Source organism: Ammospiza nelsoni, chromosome 2 (assembly GCF_027579445.1).
Source record: "Ammospiza nelsoni isolate bAmmNel1 chromosome 2, bAmmNel1.pri, whole genome shotgun sequence".
Taxonomy (NCBI): domain Eukaryota; kingdom Metazoa; phylum Chordata; class Aves; order Passeriformes; family Passerellidae; genus Ammospiza; species Ammospiza nelsoni.
Genome location: NC_080634.1, coordinates 44,030,010 through 44,049,017, shown reverse-complemented (window position 1 = coordinate 44,049,017; position 19,008 = coordinate 44,030,010). Strand labels below are relative to the sequence as shown.

Here is a 19,008-nt window from a genome sequence, read left to right as displayed (position 1 = left end):
GCATAAATGTAATGTATTATACAAGAAATGAAATGAACACTGTAACTGAGGAAATTTCTCTACAGAAACAGCTATAGAAAGAGCACAGAAAGGGAGCTCAGATAAAGAAACACACTTACATACTTCTGGAGGTAGGTGATATGAATCCTGATTCTAATTAATGTATCAGATGTTTACAGTTCACAAATTGTAAGCTAAAATTTAATGCAGTAAGCAGCTATACAAATGTGGTTGAAGATTATCAACTACATATCGAGTCTTTTTATACCTAAGATAAAAGCCATCTCACCTAACCTGCAGTGTAGAGTTTTTTATCTGAAGTAGTCACTCAAAGCCCCACCTCTCATGAAAAAAAAGAAAAAAGCACTGAAAGGCATAATTATTCTAACCCATTCAGACTATGTAAGATCTAGAACAATCATGTCTTGAGAATAACTAGCTTATTTTGACTCAAAGGTACTCAAAATTATTAGCTCAGAGGCAGATGTGGACGTCTAATATAGAAAAAGAGAATAACCTACACAGTTGGACAGAATATACTGGCTTGACACAACGTACCTCAACTGTTGTTTACCCACTTCCTGTGAAACAGTAGATACATAAGCTAAAAGACAGAAACGTACTAAAAAAGTTCAGAAAAGAGGTCTCCAAATATATAAACTCTCCAAGACAGTTTCTAAGATATATATAAAAATCCTTTTGTTTACTTTGAAATATTAATGACTCTAATCTGGGCTGCAATAGGTGACTTTATGTAACTCAGCTTTGTGAACTCAAACTGAGACACATTTATATACTTTCCTGTTTAAAATAAACAATGTAAAATACTACACAACTCCAGTCATAATAAAGAATTATATATTAAATATCATTTTAATACCTGTACTCCCAGTATCTTCTATGTCACTACCAATGCTAGTATAATGGTCCAGTTTAGCCGTAAGTTCTAATTCTAATTGTTGCAGATTATGGGTTTTGATAGCACTTTCAACATCTTCAGTGAACAGAATTTGTTCTGCCAAGGAAAGAATCTTTGGAAGAGAAAGTTCAAATTATATTTTGTAAATACTTAACACATATGAAAATTAACCAGTTTTTCAATTAATTTGTAATTGCTTATTATGTCTGATATTTAAAATATTTTATTGTATAATTTTTAAACAAAGCTCTACATTTGCTTTCATCCTAAGAACAAGTAAAGCTATCAAAAAACCTAGCAAAATTTTGCCTAAACTTGCAACACAATCTAAAACAGCAAATCTTTTTCATTAAGTGGTATGTCAAAATGCCATGCAAAAGACTTGAATATTTCAAATTTTGCAAAGGAATTTAGTAAGAGCACATATTTTTAAGGACTTCACTACATGATCAGTGAATAAAATGGACTTGATTTGGGTTATTTTCTTCCAAATCTAAAAAAAAATAACTTATTTTGTAATTCTAAGACTACACAGTGGCACTGTTGGATCAACTACTACCTGGGAAGGAAAGAGTGATGGATCGATTGAACCTTGTGATTTTTTCCCAGCATCAACACAGTCAATTAACATTTTTTTCAGGGTCTCCTTCATCTCCAAAGCCAAACTGTTTAGCCACACCTGAAAAAGAGATAAAAAACCTCAAAATTATATTAGAAACTAATATCTCAATGATGTTTGAACTAGACTAGGATGTGATTTTTCTTACCTCCACATCATTTGATAGAAGAACTTTATTTCTAAGTGGCACAGTTTCTCCTTCTACAGACTTCATGGCAATAATGTATTTAAATTCTTCATCAAAGCTCACACTATTAATGCCTATTAATCAGAAAACATCAATAAAGTTATATATACTCAAAGTCAAATATTAATTACTAAGTGTCTAGTCATGGAAAGAGAAGAACTGCAACATATTACATGGCTTCAAAGACACTTATCTCAATAATAAGTAAATAAGTAAGTTTCATAAATAAGTAAATTTCACAAATAAAGATTAAAGCATTACCAGCAAAAAGTTTCTTAAGATGAGACTGAATAACCAGAGGATTCGTAGACTGTCCTAAAATTTCTAATAAATCATCATCTCCAACAAAATAAAATCTTGGAAATGCTGAGCGCTTTTCCTATATAAAAACAGAATAAATCAATTTTGTTGATTTAAACCCAAGCTTACTGACTCTCTTTATAAAAAAATGTATTAATGTTCACTGTACCTCTAAAAACTCATTCAGAGATTTCTGACACCTCTGAAGTTGGTCAAGTATGGTAGTTAAGGTATTTTTTATTCCTGCCCGGGCATTCAGTGATGTTATCCTATTGTCACTCTTAATATCTGACATAATGGATCTTGACAGAAAAAAAAAAAATCATAAATAAATTATAATTTTAATTTTAATATTATATATATAAAGTTATGTGAAAAAAAATAACACACAAACAAGTAATATAAACAGCTGATATATAACTTTTACGTTTTGTTATTAATGATGAAACATTTCAGAATTTACCTCAACATCTCTCCAATTTAATTTAAGAACAATTTCCTCCTAAAATTTCTCTACCCAAAGCCAAGATAACTTAATTTTTTGACTTTTATTTCCATTTAAGTTATTTCAACTCAAGCCAAGACAGATAATGGTACATATTTTTCCATATTTCTAAAACCTACTCCCTTTTTTATCTTTTTATTTGTTTGGAACAAATAAACCATCTGTTTCCTCCAAAACTGTGTCACTTTCTTAGTGAACAAAGTGATAGTCTTCAACATGATTCTTGAAAAAACAATTCCATCCCCTCTGGTTCTGCTGCTAAGACTAACCTTGTGTTTGCCTGCCTTGCTCACAATCTTTGATACTTCTCAAGATTCCCTTCTTCACATGTTCCCCATTAAATGAAAACATTACTACTTTTATTCAAATATATGTTGCCATCACACATATATATCTTCTGAATTCTGAATATATATCTTCCTGCCACCGACCTTTTTGTTCATACATATGCCAATTGTTCCATATATTTTCACTATGAAGAATGTTCCAGACTACATGTCAAAAGATACTACAAAAGGTAAGTTGCATTCCATAACACTAACCTAAAGTTTTCATCAACTCTGTTAAAACGAGCTTGTTCTTTGGGGAGAGCTCCACGACCAAATATGGGTTCCAAATAGACCCATTTCCTTTGAATTTGGTTTAAATTCTGCAGGTACTCATCCAAGTCAGCTAGCTTTTTTTCCCAGATGGACACTTTATCTTCAAAACCTTTGTAATACGGGGAGTCCTTAAGAGATTGCAGAAGGCAGCGATGATCTCCAACTTGATTGACTGTGTCCTTCCAGTCTTTAATAAGCCTGATAGTCTTGCCTTGGCTATCTTCATAATCTGTTAACACAAAGACAGCTCCAACTCCCCAGAGTTCAAGCTCACGTAATGCTTCTCTGATTGTGATTTCACCTTGAGCTCGACAATTCAAATCCTATTTAAAAGCAAGAATAGATCTCATATGAAACTACAGAGCTTGGAATAAACTCTCCATTCAAAAATATAACACAAATTCTACTTCTACAGTATTTAAAATATATGCATATGGAAAAACATATACCACATCAAGTAAGCTATAAAATAAATATTGATCCTGTATTTAATATTATTCATACCTTAAGCTCCATTGCATTTTCAATAATGGCATCTGTCACTTTTAATAGATCTCCAAATAGCAACCCCTCAAGTGTAGTGCCTCGGGGAAGACCCAGAAGACGAAAGAGATCCAACCAATGGTCTGGAGAAAGATGTTCTCCTCTTACATATTTTAGGAGTGGAATTATCATCTATAGAAAAAACACACAGGAAAAACCATGTAGGTGTTAGGAAAATTGCATCTCTTTGATTACAGAGTGACATGCCATTCAAATAAAAATAAAATTTAAATTCTTAAACTGAAGTACAATTTTTCCAGTTCCTGAATTTAAAGTTTGGGAGTATGATTCTGAAGACAACTCACTGTAAATCTGTGTCTATGTAAGCTGTAATGACCACTCTGTTTACTGTAGAGAACTAAAAGTTCCCAAAATTAAGTGAAACGTTCAAAACACTATCAGAAGACATTTTGTTAAATATTAACATGGTTTTATTGTAAGAAATTAACAATGAGGCATAGAATGGAGTACATTACCCAATAATACCAAAACACTTTTTGTTTCACATGACTTTTTGAAATTCATAGAATCACAGAATTATTTGGGTTGAAAGTGACTTTAGAGATCATGTGGTTCCAACCCCCCTGCTGTGGGCAGGAACACCTTCCACTAGACCAGGTTGCTCAAAGCACCACCCAACCTGGCCTTGAACAGGGTAATTAGCATCTTACTTTATATTTGTCCACTTCTTTTTGCAACTTTACTGTCATTACAGTATGTTCTTTCATCTTCCTCAGTCTGTCATGCCAGTTAAACAAAAATTCTTCAAATAGGTATATCTTACTTCTGCAGAATCAAACATAAAAAGGTCATAACAACACAGTACTACAACCACACCTGTATGCCCATTAAAAATAAAGTAACAAGATGTTACCTAAAAGTAATCCAGTCTTCTTTGGCTTTTTCCTGGAAACCTTGATAAAACTCTTCATACAGTGCCCAGACATCTGCACAACTCTGAATATCTTGACTTACAGCTTCTGACAATGATAAGTCAGGCTCCTCCAACTTAAAATGACGGCATTCTTCACTGCATAAAAAGATCATTGCATTATGCATATTCCACTGTACTTTTATGGGTTAAGAAATGGTACCACACAAAAATCATCATACTTTTTTAAGAAAAGTCATTAGTTTTATTGAAGAATATTGCTGCCAACTGCACTTTCCTTATAATCCCCTTCTTGAATAAAAATAATAAAGAAATATGAGTGATAACTCATTCACACAATAACCTTCTCCCATAATCACTATCATTTTCCATGAACTTTCATTTATTTTTTATTTATGAGAAAGTTGAATTAATTTGTGCCCTCAAAATCCAAGCTGGAATTAAAATATTTTTGAATTGATAATTTCTTCCTGGTGGTAAAAAGAATATGCTAATTTTATTTGCCATCATTTACATGCCAAGGTAAGAAGTTAAATAGAAAACCTTATCTTCAAGATCTGCAATAATGAGCACAGACACCTACTGGGAGAGGTGAGCTCCTCTCTACTTAAGTTACAAGATCCCAAATCTTCTCTTAGTGAGAATTTCAAAAGTCAGAATTAAGCCTTTGGGGTACAAACTTCCTTTTGCAAGACCTCAAGAGACTTCTCAATATATTTATGCAAAAAACATCTAGAAAAACTTAGCTTAAGAAATTCATGTTACGTAAAACCAACAAAAAGGACCCTGAAAAGCTAATGAAAAACATGTAATACAAATTAAATTATTTGCAACATCTGTTGTGATAAAAATTAGTGAACATTTTCTGAGATACTATTGCTGTAAAAGATCAATACATTAATGAATAAGATATACAGGGAAATAAACACACATACATGAGTTTTTCTTTCATGATTTTAAGTTCATCAAATTCTTTTTTTTTTTCCTTTATCATCTGAGCACTTTGTTCGAGTACATCCTGACCACCTTTTTCAATTACATCATCACTTGGCTTTAGCTGATCCCAGCGAGCTTTGAATTTTTCAAGATCTTGAAGATATATATTGACACGTGAAAGCACATTTCCTTTCATCACTTCCATCTGCAAAGCAATAGGCATAATTACATTCCTTAATGGTTTGTATCTACAACTATGATCAAAATCTATGCATCAGCTTCAAAACTTGATAATGACTACTTGATCAAAAATCAAACTCAAACAACTTCTTGTAAAATACCTGAAGAAAGAGTTCAACTTTATTCTCCTCACTCTTCTTCTTTTAAAAGGGGCACTACTTTTTTTATCATGTTAGTACTTGAGACCTATTCACTCACCCTATGCTACCTACTTAGGCTTGCCTCTTATAGCATATAGAAAAAATGCTACATGTATGGCAAATTAATTTCTTCAGCAGAACTTCAAATGAGTTAAGTAGTTTGCCTATGGACTGGAATTACAGGACTGTGCATAGGTTAGCAAAGTTAAGCGAAAAGAAAATAAAAAGCTTCAATACTAAAATCATGATAAAGAAATGAAAATGCTATATTTAAGCTGTTATCCTCTTTTCCTCTGTTAACCATTGCATTTATGAAGCCATTTCTGTCACGAGAAAGTTGATTTGAAACAGAACTACAACAATAGAACATTTATTTTAGCATCAGTTCAACGAAAGTTTCCCCTAGTTACTGCTTCAGAGTTAACAGTTAGTGCTTAAGAGTCTAAGCATTCTTCCTCAGACAGCTCTCCCTCAACTCAATAATGCCCATGTTATTATTGAACTGACAATATTTATGTATTTAATCTAAGAAAAAAGTATTGTTCCAGACATACTCAAAATAATTTCAACATTTTCAAGTAAAACTTTAAGCTTTCATTGCTACCTGTTCGGCAATCATAAGCTGGTGGCTTTCCATCATTAATTCAAATTTATCCCATGTAGCTCTTAGGTTACTGATACTGTCCAAACCTGCACCAGCCACAGTTCGCAGAAGTTTGTTTTTATCTTCAGCCTCTTGAAACAGAAGAAAAATCTAAAATCAGAAAGATCAAAAGTATGCATGTAAAAATTCAGCAAATTCTGTTTACCTAAATCAAATACAAATGAATCACCAATTCTGTATGCACAGATAATAAGCTTATATACAGCTGGTTTTTTTAATATTGCTTATAGAATAATATTAAAATATTTGAAAAAAAATAGTATCTGAAGTATTTAGAGAAATACTTCTAAATTCTAATTCTAAACCTTGATCCTAACATGAGATATACAGAAGTGAATGTTAACTATGAAAGAGGTAAGTGCCACCTTATAGATTGAAGAGATCAACTCAGTTAAATTGAAGAAGAGCAGCAGCGCAACAGAATGTGATAAATCTCTGCATATGTTTGCTGGCTTTGGCTGGCATGCAGGTCATTTTGCTCTTAGTAAATGTTCTGGACTGCTCAAAGTGCTTATAAAAGAATTGGAAAAGAAGACCAGTCTGTGAGATTATTAAGTTTACTAATGATAGTATGTAATTTCAGGCATTAAAATACTTCACCTGAGAAGAACTACAGAATGAATGCATAAGAAATAATAACTGATGATAATAGTGACAAGCAAAATTAAACTAGATAACCATGAAGTGACAGAAATGTGAAAAAATAAATTTCACATGTACAAGCTGAGTTCTAAGATAAAAACTGCACTTGACTGCTATCTTAGGCCTATGACAGCTAGTTTAACCAAAATGTGAGCTAAATCTAAGGAGTACGAAGCAAAACTAATATTATGAGTCACAGAGACCAAAAAGATAATAAGAGGTAATATTACAATTTCATCATGTAAATCCATGGTTTATTCAGATCTTAAAAGATTTAAAAAATCTGTTGGTCACACAGAAAAATGAAATAGAAAGAAAAGACTTATCAATAGGCAACAAGGATAATCAAAGTTATGAGTGGGCTTATGCATAAGAAAAGATGAGAATAACTAACACTATTCAATCTGCAACAGAGATTGCTGATACTAGACACAACAAAGTAGAATACAGACATGTGCCATGAAAAGGAAGAATAGGAACTGTTTGGTCCATATCTCTTCCAATATAAGACATAAATGGCATGAAGTTAACAGATGCCAGTTGGAAAAAAATAAAAAGAGGGCTTCTACAAGTAATGGGTAATTGATCTACACTTTACCAGAGTATATTTTGGATGTCAAACATATGTTTGCTCTCAAGAGAAGACAAGGTAAGGCTGTGGAAAAGAAATCCACTGTGTTCTTATATGCTCAGGAACCACATAAAACTCAACAAGGTTCAGGTTGAAGGTTAGAAGTAAAAAGTATCAAAAAAGATACCCTGATTTTATCACTCCACTGCTGGACACAAATTACTCTGCTACATGGACTATTGCCCTATGTGACCTGAGAATGATCTTTACTAGTTATTTTTAAATTTAAGTTTCCATACTAGAAAGAAATTACAGTTTTATAGCTGTTGCTCTGGATAGAATAAAATAGTCTCTTACCCCCTCTTTTCGTTCATGTAGGCTTAAATATTTTAAATTGTCTTCTGCTACTTCCTCTACAGTCTGGGGCCTAATCACTAGTGTTTCCATGGCATCAGTGAGAAATGTAGAAACATCACAGAGGTGAGCTACATAAAGATGGAAAACAAAGTTACCATGGAGAGAATATTTCTAGTTTTAAATATCCAAGTCAGACAAATGCACAAGGATACAGCATTAGTCGTAAGTATGCAAAGTATTTATTTAAAAATTGCAGACTCCAATCTTGTCTACTACCTGAACAAAAACTGTACATTTGTGTTTACAAGTAGCTTTCCAAATGTAATCCACTGTGTCCAGTGTATGATTTAGACCATAAGTATCAGAGCTCCTTCTGAACATTAAACATAACATTAAACATAAATAAGCGAGGCATTTATTTATAGACTTTCAAAGGTTGTAAAAGTCTTTTTTTTTTTTTTTTTTTTTTTTAGGTAAACACATATAAATTGGTTTTGGGTTCTTTGGGTTTTTTTCTATTTATTTTGGTTTGGGTCTTTTAAAGAGGCTAACTAACCAAAGCCACCTTGCTTTACATATTGAGAAGATTCACGAACCAATCCCTGCATAAGCTATAATGTTGTATTTACCTAACAAGGTAAATCTCTTTTGATACTGAGAAAGCAGCTGTACAGCTCCAGGAAATCTTCCAGGAAAGATTCACCTTTCAAGCTATGAAATAATTCACTTTCTTGCACAATCCCTGTTTTATGTTTCCTGTGACAACCATTAGATTTAAAGCACAAAGCACGGTTATTCCTCATCGTCTATGCTTTATTCCACTTTGTCCTGCTGTTCCATATATAGGTTAATCACCCAAAACAGGGAAATGTTTTGTATTCCTCAACACAGCTTTAACAGTTTTGACAAGCAATTCTATGGAGTAAGTCCAGATTATTTTAGACTGCTCATGAAGTATTTCAATTTGTAAAAGAAAAATCTAATAGCATTTTATTACATTTTATGACACCTTCTCAAACACCTAGGAAATTTTCCTCTCTCAAACATTAAATAAATTTTCTTCTCTGAAGAAACAAAATTTTTCTTCAGATAAAAGAAACAAGTAAGACAATATCCATATGTATTCTTTTACATCTGTAAGAGAGGTGGCCCAAACAAGAAAACAGGAAAGATACACAATGGACATCAAAGGGTCCTAGGCTACATCTGTAGTGAAAAAGTAATATTGAGGAATACACAGCTGCAACAGATTATTTTCTCTGTATTGTGACTTCTGCAGTTCACTCTGCCTGAAAGTAAAATATTTCTATAAAAAAGTATATACATTAACACAAACGTGCCCAAGTACAACAGAAACAAACAAAACTAAAATACTGTTCATTGATATTATTTACCTTGAATAGATTTTCTCAAAGAAACAACTAGAATGTCATACAACTTCTGGATGAAGTCATCAATCACAGTTTTCACAGGGTTGCAATTCACAGTTAAACAATCTATTCTGATCGTGCTTCAAAAAAAGAGATTAAAAGACAGCAAATATTCAGTAGCATACTTAGTTGTTAGTAGCTCTAGATCTATGTACAAGTATAGTTTACCCCAACTTCATAGTTTAATGAGAAATTTCCCTTATAATTCTACAAGTGAAAGTCATAGCTTCTTGGGAAATTAAGCCATAGTATTGAAATTTTTACAACAATTATACATTTTACTTTCAGTTTTATGGGGACTGAGGTCCAATGCTCTGCTTCTCCAAATAGTTAGAAAATGGCTTGATTTTATATTACCAGTGCCATAAAATTCTGAAAGGCTATTACCATACTCAAAAGAAAAACACATTCATTATTTGTATACTCTTGTCTTCAATTCTCTGATTTCCATTACAGTTCACTAACTCAGCCTTCAACAGCAATAAGAACCGAAGACAAGCCATAGAGAATCATTTCAAGGCCCCATATCTAATATATCAGTGACCATAAGTAGATACCCAAAGAACACTAAGCAAAAGGTCTACCTTACTTAATATCTTCCTATCTTCCCTCAACACTAATCTTTTCACCTCATGGATTTCTTAGCAACATGTTGCTTATAAGGCACATCAGCCAGCTTCTCTTCTATATACCTCAGTTTGTCCACAAACTCATGGAAACCTTTACTATTCAGAGTATCACTACCCACAAGTTCTACTTCTCCAGCCTGGAATGTCACATCTTTCTCCTTGCTCTAAACATGATTCCTACCAGTTTTACTTTAGAACTCTAACCATACAGTACAATCGGTTTGTGAGAATATACATAGGAATAAAAGCCTACCCTACCATATTTTAAACTACAAGTTGTAAGAGGTGATCAAATGTTTCATTACAGGAATTACTTCAAGACAAACATTTGCTATGTCTGTATCTAACTCCCACATATATTTCACATGTACAGGACTTAGCTAAAAGATTTGTTAAAATACCATGTTTTGGAATATTTCAGGACTAGCCCTGAATTCTGAGGAAGTTTCCCATTATATCAAGAAGAAGTAATTAGTTTTCAGAGAAGGTGAACAAATAAAAGAGAGTATCTAAAAATAAAAATGAAAAATCAAAATCTAAACACTTAAACACTACATCCACATTTTAAACACTTGATCTATATCTTCATCTCTATTTTACTACTACCTTTAAAATACCTGATAGAATACAATATTCAAACAAAAGAATAGAGTTACACTATACCTTGGAAGACGTTCTGCTTCTTTCCCTCTCACTTTTAATGCCTTGAAATTTTTTTCCCAGTCCTGTTTGCTAGAAAGGTGTGTCTTCACCAAATGTTCCATATCTACTTGGCCAATTACGACCCATTCCTTTCCAACATTATTTTTTTATTCCATGGAAAAGAAATATTTTCCAGATTAAAAAACAGTTTCTCAATAACATTAAAATACTCTAATAAGGTTTTCAAGTTACATTCTCTTTAACCTTTGTGCTTCTTCAATTATCTGTACATTTTCCTAGTGCAAAAATCAGGAGGTAAAAAACAGTTCGACATGTTCACACATCTAAGGCTATTCAAAACAGAAAGAGTGAAAAGTCAGCTATTATACAGAGTATTCAAAAGGAACTATAGATATACTTCAAGTCAGGCATGTACTTCAGTGGTTGGCTTGACAAGGATGGACTCGCTAAGCTTTCGCTTACATGCCTTGAAGAAAAGAACAATTCACAAATGTCATTGCTCAACTACTTCTAGAATGTCCAAAGCATAAAATGATACAAATCTAAGTGAAAAAAAGGTATGAGTAGGTCTACTATGGAAAATACCTTGAATTGATTAGAAACATCTGTCAGCCTTCTGAACAAATCCTCTGCTTTGCTGAAAGCGGTCAGAAATCCATTTGCATTTCTTTCAGTCATAACAGTGAATATAGACTCCTCTTCTGCCTCACTTACTCCCCTAAACTGATTTGGAATAGAGATGAATCTCTTCATTTCTCTGTAATATCTAGCTCGCACTTCTTCAAAAGGAGGTCTGAATTGCAAGCGACCTTGCCTAAAAAGTGAAACAAATAACAGAAAAACTAGTATCTTAATGTAATATGTGCCCGAATATTTTCTTTTAAGAAAAAAAAAAATCTTACTTGAATGTCAGATCAATAATTATCTCTGGTAAATTCTCATTGAGTGCTTCTAAGCCCATTTGATACTGATGCTCCAGAGCTTTGTAAAGTTGATGATTCCAGTGTTGTCTCCAAGCTTTCATATCACTCGATTTGAAACCCTAAAATTTAACAATGTTTATTTTTATTTTATTCCTCAAACCATAAGATGAAACTTATACAGTATAAAATCCAAAGACCGGGATCTCATTAAAATTCAGTAATCACACAGCTGGCACAGACCAGGTCATGGCACCAAGCTGGACAGAGTTTAAGGACCATGTGGACAACATACTTAAGTCACAATGTTTAGTTTTAGATAGTCCTGTGAGGAGCAGGGAGTTGGTCCTTGTGGGCCCCTTCTAACTCAAGATATGAGTTTTTGATTTTGTGACCAGTTATTGCATTTATTGCATTTATTTCAAATTAATATAGGAATTAAAAAAATATCCAAATCAAACAGTCTCTGTGGTAAATCAACATAGGAATTTCACTGATATTCATCACCCATTGGTTTAACCAGAACATTCTTCAGGGTTACTCTAAAATACACAGGACTCCACTGGAAATAACATAAAGAGCTGGCTGAATATGAGACTTAAACCTGTATCACACCTTCTATTTTCTTATAATATGTAAGCTACCTTTTAAATATAATTAATAAAAATTCTTGTGTGTTTCCACAGAACAATGTTAACTAATAGATTATTGTAAAATTCTACTTCAAAGAATTCAGTTTTTCATCGAAATCTGCTACACTGGACTGTAAGAACATGGAAAGCCTTATCATACAGTCAAGTTCTGTAAATCATAGAATATTCTGAGCTGGAAGGGACCCACAAGGATCATCAAATCAATCTCTTAAGTGAATTGTCCATACAGGGATCAAACCCATTACCTTGGCATTATTAGCACCTTGACCAATGGAGCTAAATGGTCATTTGCAAATCATGGAGGAATTTGCAGAAGGACAACAGAAGCTAGGAAATAAGCTAGAAACTCCTTCCCAGTTAAAAGGTTATTTTGTTTAATTGGAGATTTTCAGGCAGGGCTTTGGAGGCAGTCCAGGTTTGCTGCAGGAAGCTATACAGTTAAGGTCCGTCCTACAATTCAAACTGCCTACAGGAGCTCTTCCAAGATTCTAAAGATTAAGAAAACCTGAAGTTGTCTTAATTAAGCCTTAAAACAATTATAACAGGGTTTTTAAAGAAATATGTAACATATTGATGACAACAGCATTAAGACTACACCATCTTATAATTCTTGGAATCACATCTAGTCAAAGATTTTTGAAGAGTGACTGAAAACAGTTTAGGTAATTTTCCATCTAAAAACAATTCATAATATCAAAATAATTTTCAAACAGATCCTAAAGGAAATCTAGATTCTTTTCATAAAATATACCAACTTAAAGATAAAAATCTGCAAATTAAACTTGAAAAGAAACCAATCCAGATTATTTTTTATATTATCTTGGGAGAATAAAACCAAAATTAGAAGTAAAATACTGTAAAGACACTACATTTATTTGACTAGCAAATACCAATGGAAGTAATTTGCATTATAAAGCATAAGAACAACATATCCATCTAGGAATATAGTCCTTTGATTGCTGAAGGCTATAGGAAAAACTAAACTGGCTTGAATAATAACTCAAAATAGCTTCCTTGGTAATATGATATTTTTAATCAAAATCATTATCATCTTAATGACACTAAGGGTCTTTTCCAACCTTAAGGATTCTGTGATTCTGCTTAAAAGTTGTCAGTCGATAAGTAAACAAACAAAAATATGTTTTTCTCATTATTTCAGGCAGAAATGCATTTTAATTGCAAATTTTATACATTTGTTTTATTCTGTGTGTGGATCACTCATTATCTGTACCAATTTCTTAATTTTAATTTGCATTAATGGCTCAGACACAACTGATCTACATTACCCAAGGTTTTCCCATTTCCTCATCTAACACCTGTCATTGACCAAAAGTTCTTCTGCCATTGCTAGTATGACCAAAAAAAATTATCTCCATCCTCCTGATCTGTAATTTTATCTCACGTCTGGCATTAACTAGGACACAGATGTTTTCCTAAGACAACTAGTAACTCTTTAATCAGAATTAATTCAATCATGCTATGTTTGAGTCTTAAATCTTGACTACTGTTGAAAAGTCAAATGTTTTCAGTTTGCAGTAGGAAAATCAAACCCTGCCTGTGACTCGAGGCTGGCAAAACCAGTTCTGAGCTCCTGAAGTCCATCTTTCCAACGCTGCTGCTGCCGCAGTAGATCAATATTCATAAGCGATATGACCTGTTAAAAGAATTTTAAGGGATAAGAAACATACTTATCGTCATGTAAATTAAAGAAAGGTTAAGGTATGCTATGACAGACATTACTTCAATTTCATCGGGAAAATATACCTTTTGTATGAAGTTTGTGTGCCACTTTCTTAGTTTTCTATTTTCAGTGGAAATCCGTTCAGCAGCACCTTGGAGTTTTTGGATATAAGCCTCTAGTTCTCTGGGATTATCCCATGTTATTTGAGCTTTTCCTCCAGGACCTGATTTTGGATGCTTTAAAAACACACATTTGTAACATTTAATGACAGTCTATCAACCAACATCCAGAAGTGATAATATAACAAAAGTTGTTTTATTCCTAGCAAAACAAATGGAGGATCTCCCTTTCCCTAGCTGCAATAGAGACAAGATAATCTGGCAAATCACAGACATGTAGGGGCATAGCATTATAGCTACACCAGTGCACTGGAGAGGGATTAATGACAGACTCCTAACAGAGTTTGAAATAGATCAACTGATGTTGAGACTGCTGCTCCACAAAGATAACAGACATCTAAAGATGGGAGGACACCTTAAACACCTCTCTTGGTCTTTGTTCTGCATAGATCAAAACCAAAAATGTGACAATAATTGCTAATCAACTTCACCTGTTTATCAAGAAATAATTTTTTTAATAACAATGCAATAAATGTAAAAAAAAGCAGCACAGAATATGCACAGATACCACTGAAATTAAAAAGATAAAGATAGGGGAATTCTTTCACCTTAATTATCTGTTCAAATGCTAGAGCAGATTGTAACATCATTGGCTTTTGACTCCAAATCATTTGTTGATCAATAGAATTATAGAAATGTGCCACCTGTAAAAAAAGGAGAGCTTAAATTTAAAAGAAAACATAAAAAGTCACATGTCACCTTTGCCCAAGCTGTAGGAGTATCCCAGATATCAATGACACCTCATGTGAAAGTGAACTGAAATACAAGTCAAACAAAAACATATGTGGCATTCAGTGCAACCAAAAAATAGGCCCCCCACCCCCAAAAACCCAAAACATACTTCCATTAAAATACTTGCTCATATATTTTCAGTTGAAAACTAGCAATGGTAGGAAAAGTTGTTACATTTTATGAGAATTCCCTTTAGCCATAATTATAAAAAACTGAAACTAAAACTGGGTAATCAACTAATTACTTGTCGTATTTTTGTATATTCATACAGTAACTTCATATGGCTTTAATATTATATTTCAAAAGAAGACATATTCTTAAATTTTAAAGCATTTTTGTTTTCTTTTATGAGCTTTTCTAATTTTTCAAGAAAGAAGTCACTTTCATACAGACAAGCACAATGAAAAGCTTAACCACACAGACAGAAAAGACAGCACTGTAGAGAAGTTCAAGCAAGGAAGTCAGAACAGGAAGTTATTATGGCATAATCTTATACCTGCTTGAGGATGACTGCCTGCTTGCAGAACTTTTGTGCAGTGTTTGCAAGATGCTGTATTTTAGCTGGTATAGCAAACCCAAGTGCTGAAAGCTGACGTACTTCTCTCAGCAGAGTCACCAAACGATCTGAGTAAAGTATGTTTAATGTTCCAGAAATGGGATCCAACTCCATCACAGGGCTGTTAGCTTGGATACTGAACCAAAATCAAACATATTACTGAATATAATTTGATATTTATCCTTTCTTAGGTGAATTTTACTACAATATAACAAACTATACAAAACAGCTTCATGTCATTCTATTTTGTTTTTCTATGCATATTAACATTTTCATTTACTCAGAAATTATTCCAGTAACCCTTCCTTTAATTCAAAGCCAATGAAGATAAAACAGATCATTTTTGCTTACAAAGTTTTTCAGGTTTATGATGATAGTTAACATGTAACTCACAGCTAGACACTATTCTAGATTACACTGTATCCATCACAGTCTGTCAAGCAGGAGCCTTACCAGCCCCAGTCTCCAGCACTGCAAAGAGGCAAGAAAATAATGAAATAACCAATCCTAAGAAACAGAACTTGTATCAATGGAGAATTTTGGTATATTCAGCCAGATGCTCATAAGAACAGCAGCCTTTCTGCAGACTTTATTCTATTTTTTTGTCTACTTTAGCAATGCTTCTACTACCATCCTTTCTTAAATACTTCAGCCTAACTCATTCTTTTCTTTTTTTCTTTTCTCATCTCTTTTCTAGTTCCCATATCCATTGCATTCCCCTTTGTAGGGAGCTACTTCTTTTCTTGTTCTTTTAGTTACCATTTCACATATTTTAAAATCTCACAATAACAAAATGTTATAGTACTAATAAATTAGATGGCTGTTATATATTTGAGTATTTTCATTAAAATAAAAGCTTTTGCTTAGTATAAACTCCTGTATCCCCTGTAACTGTGGACAAATTCTTTTCAGAGGAATTATGCAACACTCAGAGTTGAAGACAGAAGATATGTGCCCAATCAACTAGAATTGTTAAAATATATTTTAGTATCCCATACAGAAATTTTATTATTTTGAGAAAAAAATTCATGAGGTTTAAATTTATCTGCTTACCCTTCTTTCATCTGCCTTATGTAGAATGCAGAATTTCTTGTGCATAACAATTAATTTGTTACTCTACATGTGTTATCTGTATATCACAGCTATATTCCCATATAGTCTCTATGCATTATCACTATAAAGATTACAATGGGTAACAAGTAAAAACAACAAGCAAACCAAACATGTCTTTCATTCCAGGTGCTAACAAAAACTTCAAGATTAGCTATTGATCTGCAATATTGGCTATTAATTAATAATTCATAATATTGCCCTATATACTTCATCTTACTAAGCAAGACTGGCAGGATGATGACAGTAAAATAAATTGATCTATTTTGTCTCTCCATTCATTCTCAACCCTGTAATATTTTTTTATTTCCTTTGTCAAGTTCTAATGAATTATGCCACACTACAGATTTCATTATTTAATAAACATTATTTAAACAAGAGTGTATTTACCAAAGTCCTGACTTGGGATTTGATAATTCTGACTGGATATTCCTAGACCAATCATCAAATTGTTCTTGCTCATATACTTTCAGCTGTTCCAGAAAAGAATTTGCACTTTGATGAAAAGTTTGAAATCCAGGTAAGTCAGACAGAAGAGCCTCTGCCAGCTTAATAGAATCATCCACCTTAAATACAATAACAAAGAAAAGAAGGTTAATTTCCCAGTATTCAGTCAGAAAAGAAAAATCACCACAATAAAACTCAGTATTACAAAACATCCAAGTGGGATTCAAAAGCTGATTAGGGAAAAAAAGTGAATTCTAAACTGTGTCCCAATGTCTGAATTCTCTTTACAGTAAATTTGGTTTGAATAAGCTGTTCACTAATAACACTGACAATGGTACCCACTCCTATTAAGATACCCCAGGATATCCCACTTGGTCTTCAATTAAGTCTCTGTAAAGGTACAGATCTCCCATGAGTCTTCTGTTGTATCCATAAGGTCCATGACAATACTCAAAGGTATTTGAAATGGAATTTCGTATCTACAATGGACAAATTAAAATCCTAGTCAATACAATCAGTGGATATTTGAGAGCAATTAAAAAATTCAGCACAGCCTAAAGCAGACATAAAACTGACATAAATCAGCTGAATCAGGCTAATAGGTATTCTGGGATAAATACCTTCTATTCTTATTCAAATCTAGAGTTATTGTAGAGGGCACTTATGTTCACAAAAAACATTTTGGTTTTCACTGGTCAGTGTTGTCCAAAAATGTTTAACGTTTCCTACTAAAGTATAAATACAAACTTTAAAAAACAAGATAAATTAAAACAGAATTGTTGTACATTTACTGCAAATTCCCTGGCAAGCACAAGCTCAAAATGTACTACTCTTTGATTTCAAGAAGACACTACAGAGGTTAGTAATAACAAGTGAGGATCAGGATTTCAGATTCTGGGTACCTGTGAATCCTAAATACAATTTTAAAATGCAAACTGGAGGGTAAAATTTAACAAAAACACCTACTGTATGACTTTTAGTATTTTTTTTTTTAAGAGGCAGTTCAATTTACTACAAAAAGACTACATTCTGGGTCTGCCAATAAAATTCAACTTAGCAAGCAGCACCACTGATAAGGAACCTTGATTATATAACTCTTGGGAAGCTCACAATTTTTCTGTGTGGAATTCTCCACAGAAATGTCAAATACCATGTTCTACATTCTATGAAAAAATGTGTGCAAACAGTAACAGAATCTGTTACCTTCAGCTCCAGCTGCTGTACCCATACAATATTATTGACAACTTCAGAAAGGTTCTTGCCTGACAGCAGTCCAGAAACATCACCAGGAACACCATGGCATCGAGTTCCAAAGTCTGTCTCAAAGTCTAACACATGCAAAAGATTCATTAGAACAGAAATCTAACAGAGCAACTTTAGATCATTACTGCAGTTATAAAAATATATGAGGAAAACTGGCATAATTCTGTAAGTAAATAAAGATCCCTGCATGCACAAAAATACTAATGCAATTAAATACCTTTGACATAATCTTGAAGTGCTGCCAGCAATGTTTCCCTCTCAAAAAGCAACTCTTTGCTTATTTTTGGATGCTTTATCAGTTCCTTATGCTTCTGAAATATTTGAAGAAGCTGGAATATAAAGATTTTTAAAAGTTATCACTTTCTTAAGAAAAAAATTAAACATAGGCTGATACCACCCAGTAGTGCTGTCTTTGGCTCTAAGTACTTACTCCTATCCCCTAAACTGACTACTTAGGAATTAAATAACTTGATCTTCAGGAAAGTTTTCAGAATACAGAATTACCCATACCTGCAGTGGACTGTCCTGAATTTCTGAAATAAATTTCTTCAATTTGCTTGCTATTTTTTGTTCCACTGGTGCAATAATTCTTTCATACTGAGAGACTGCTGCTCTCCACAATGGCTAG

At 33.1% G+C, this 19,008-nt stretch overlaps 1 protein-coding gene across 1 annotated transcript in view; it reads right to left on the bottom strand.

Moving 5' to 3' along the window:
* The window catches only part of DYNC2H1 (dynein cytoplasmic 2 heavy chain 1), a 143,236-nt gene that overhangs the window by 117,834 nt on the left and 6,394 nt on the right, over positions 1-19,008 (bottom strand). The window contains exons 8-31 of the mRNA XM_059493367.1: positions 18,891-19,004; positions 18,598-18,709; positions 18,321-18,445; positions 17,061-17,236; positions 15,501-15,696; positions 14,821-14,916; positions 14,177-14,329; positions 13,968-14,066; positions 11,742-11,881; positions 11,425-11,653; positions 10,840-10,967; positions 9,512-9,627; positions 8,118-8,245; positions 6,488-6,637; positions 5,503-5,708; positions 4,550-4,705; positions 4,347-4,461; positions 3,637-3,807; positions 3,073-3,455; positions 2,195-2,327; positions 1,987-2,104; positions 1,687-1,799; positions 1,479-1,598; positions 881-1,031 (exon numbers count right to left, since the gene is read on the bottom strand). Of these exons, the coding sequence (XP_059349350.1) occupies positions 881-1,031; positions 1,479-1,598; positions 1,687-1,799; positions 1,987-2,104; positions 2,195-2,327; positions 3,073-3,455; positions 3,637-3,807; positions 4,347-4,461; positions 4,550-4,705; positions 5,503-5,708; positions 6,488-6,637; positions 8,118-8,245; positions 9,512-9,627; positions 10,840-10,967; positions 11,425-11,653; positions 11,742-11,881; positions 13,968-14,066; positions 14,177-14,329; positions 14,821-14,916; positions 15,501-15,696; positions 17,061-17,236; positions 18,321-18,445; positions 18,598-18,709; positions 18,891-19,004 (3,628 nt within the window). The remainder of the gene's footprint in view (positions 1-880; positions 1,032-1,478; positions 1,599-1,686; positions 1,800-1,986; positions 2,105-2,194; positions 2,328-3,072; positions 3,456-3,636; positions 3,808-4,346; positions 4,462-4,549; positions 4,706-5,502; positions 5,709-6,487; positions 6,638-8,117; positions 8,246-9,511; positions 9,628-10,839; positions 10,968-11,424; positions 11,654-11,741; positions 11,882-13,967; positions 14,067-14,176; positions 14,330-14,820; positions 14,917-15,500; positions 15,697-17,060; positions 17,237-18,320; positions 18,446-18,597; positions 18,710-18,890; positions 19,005-19,008) is intronic.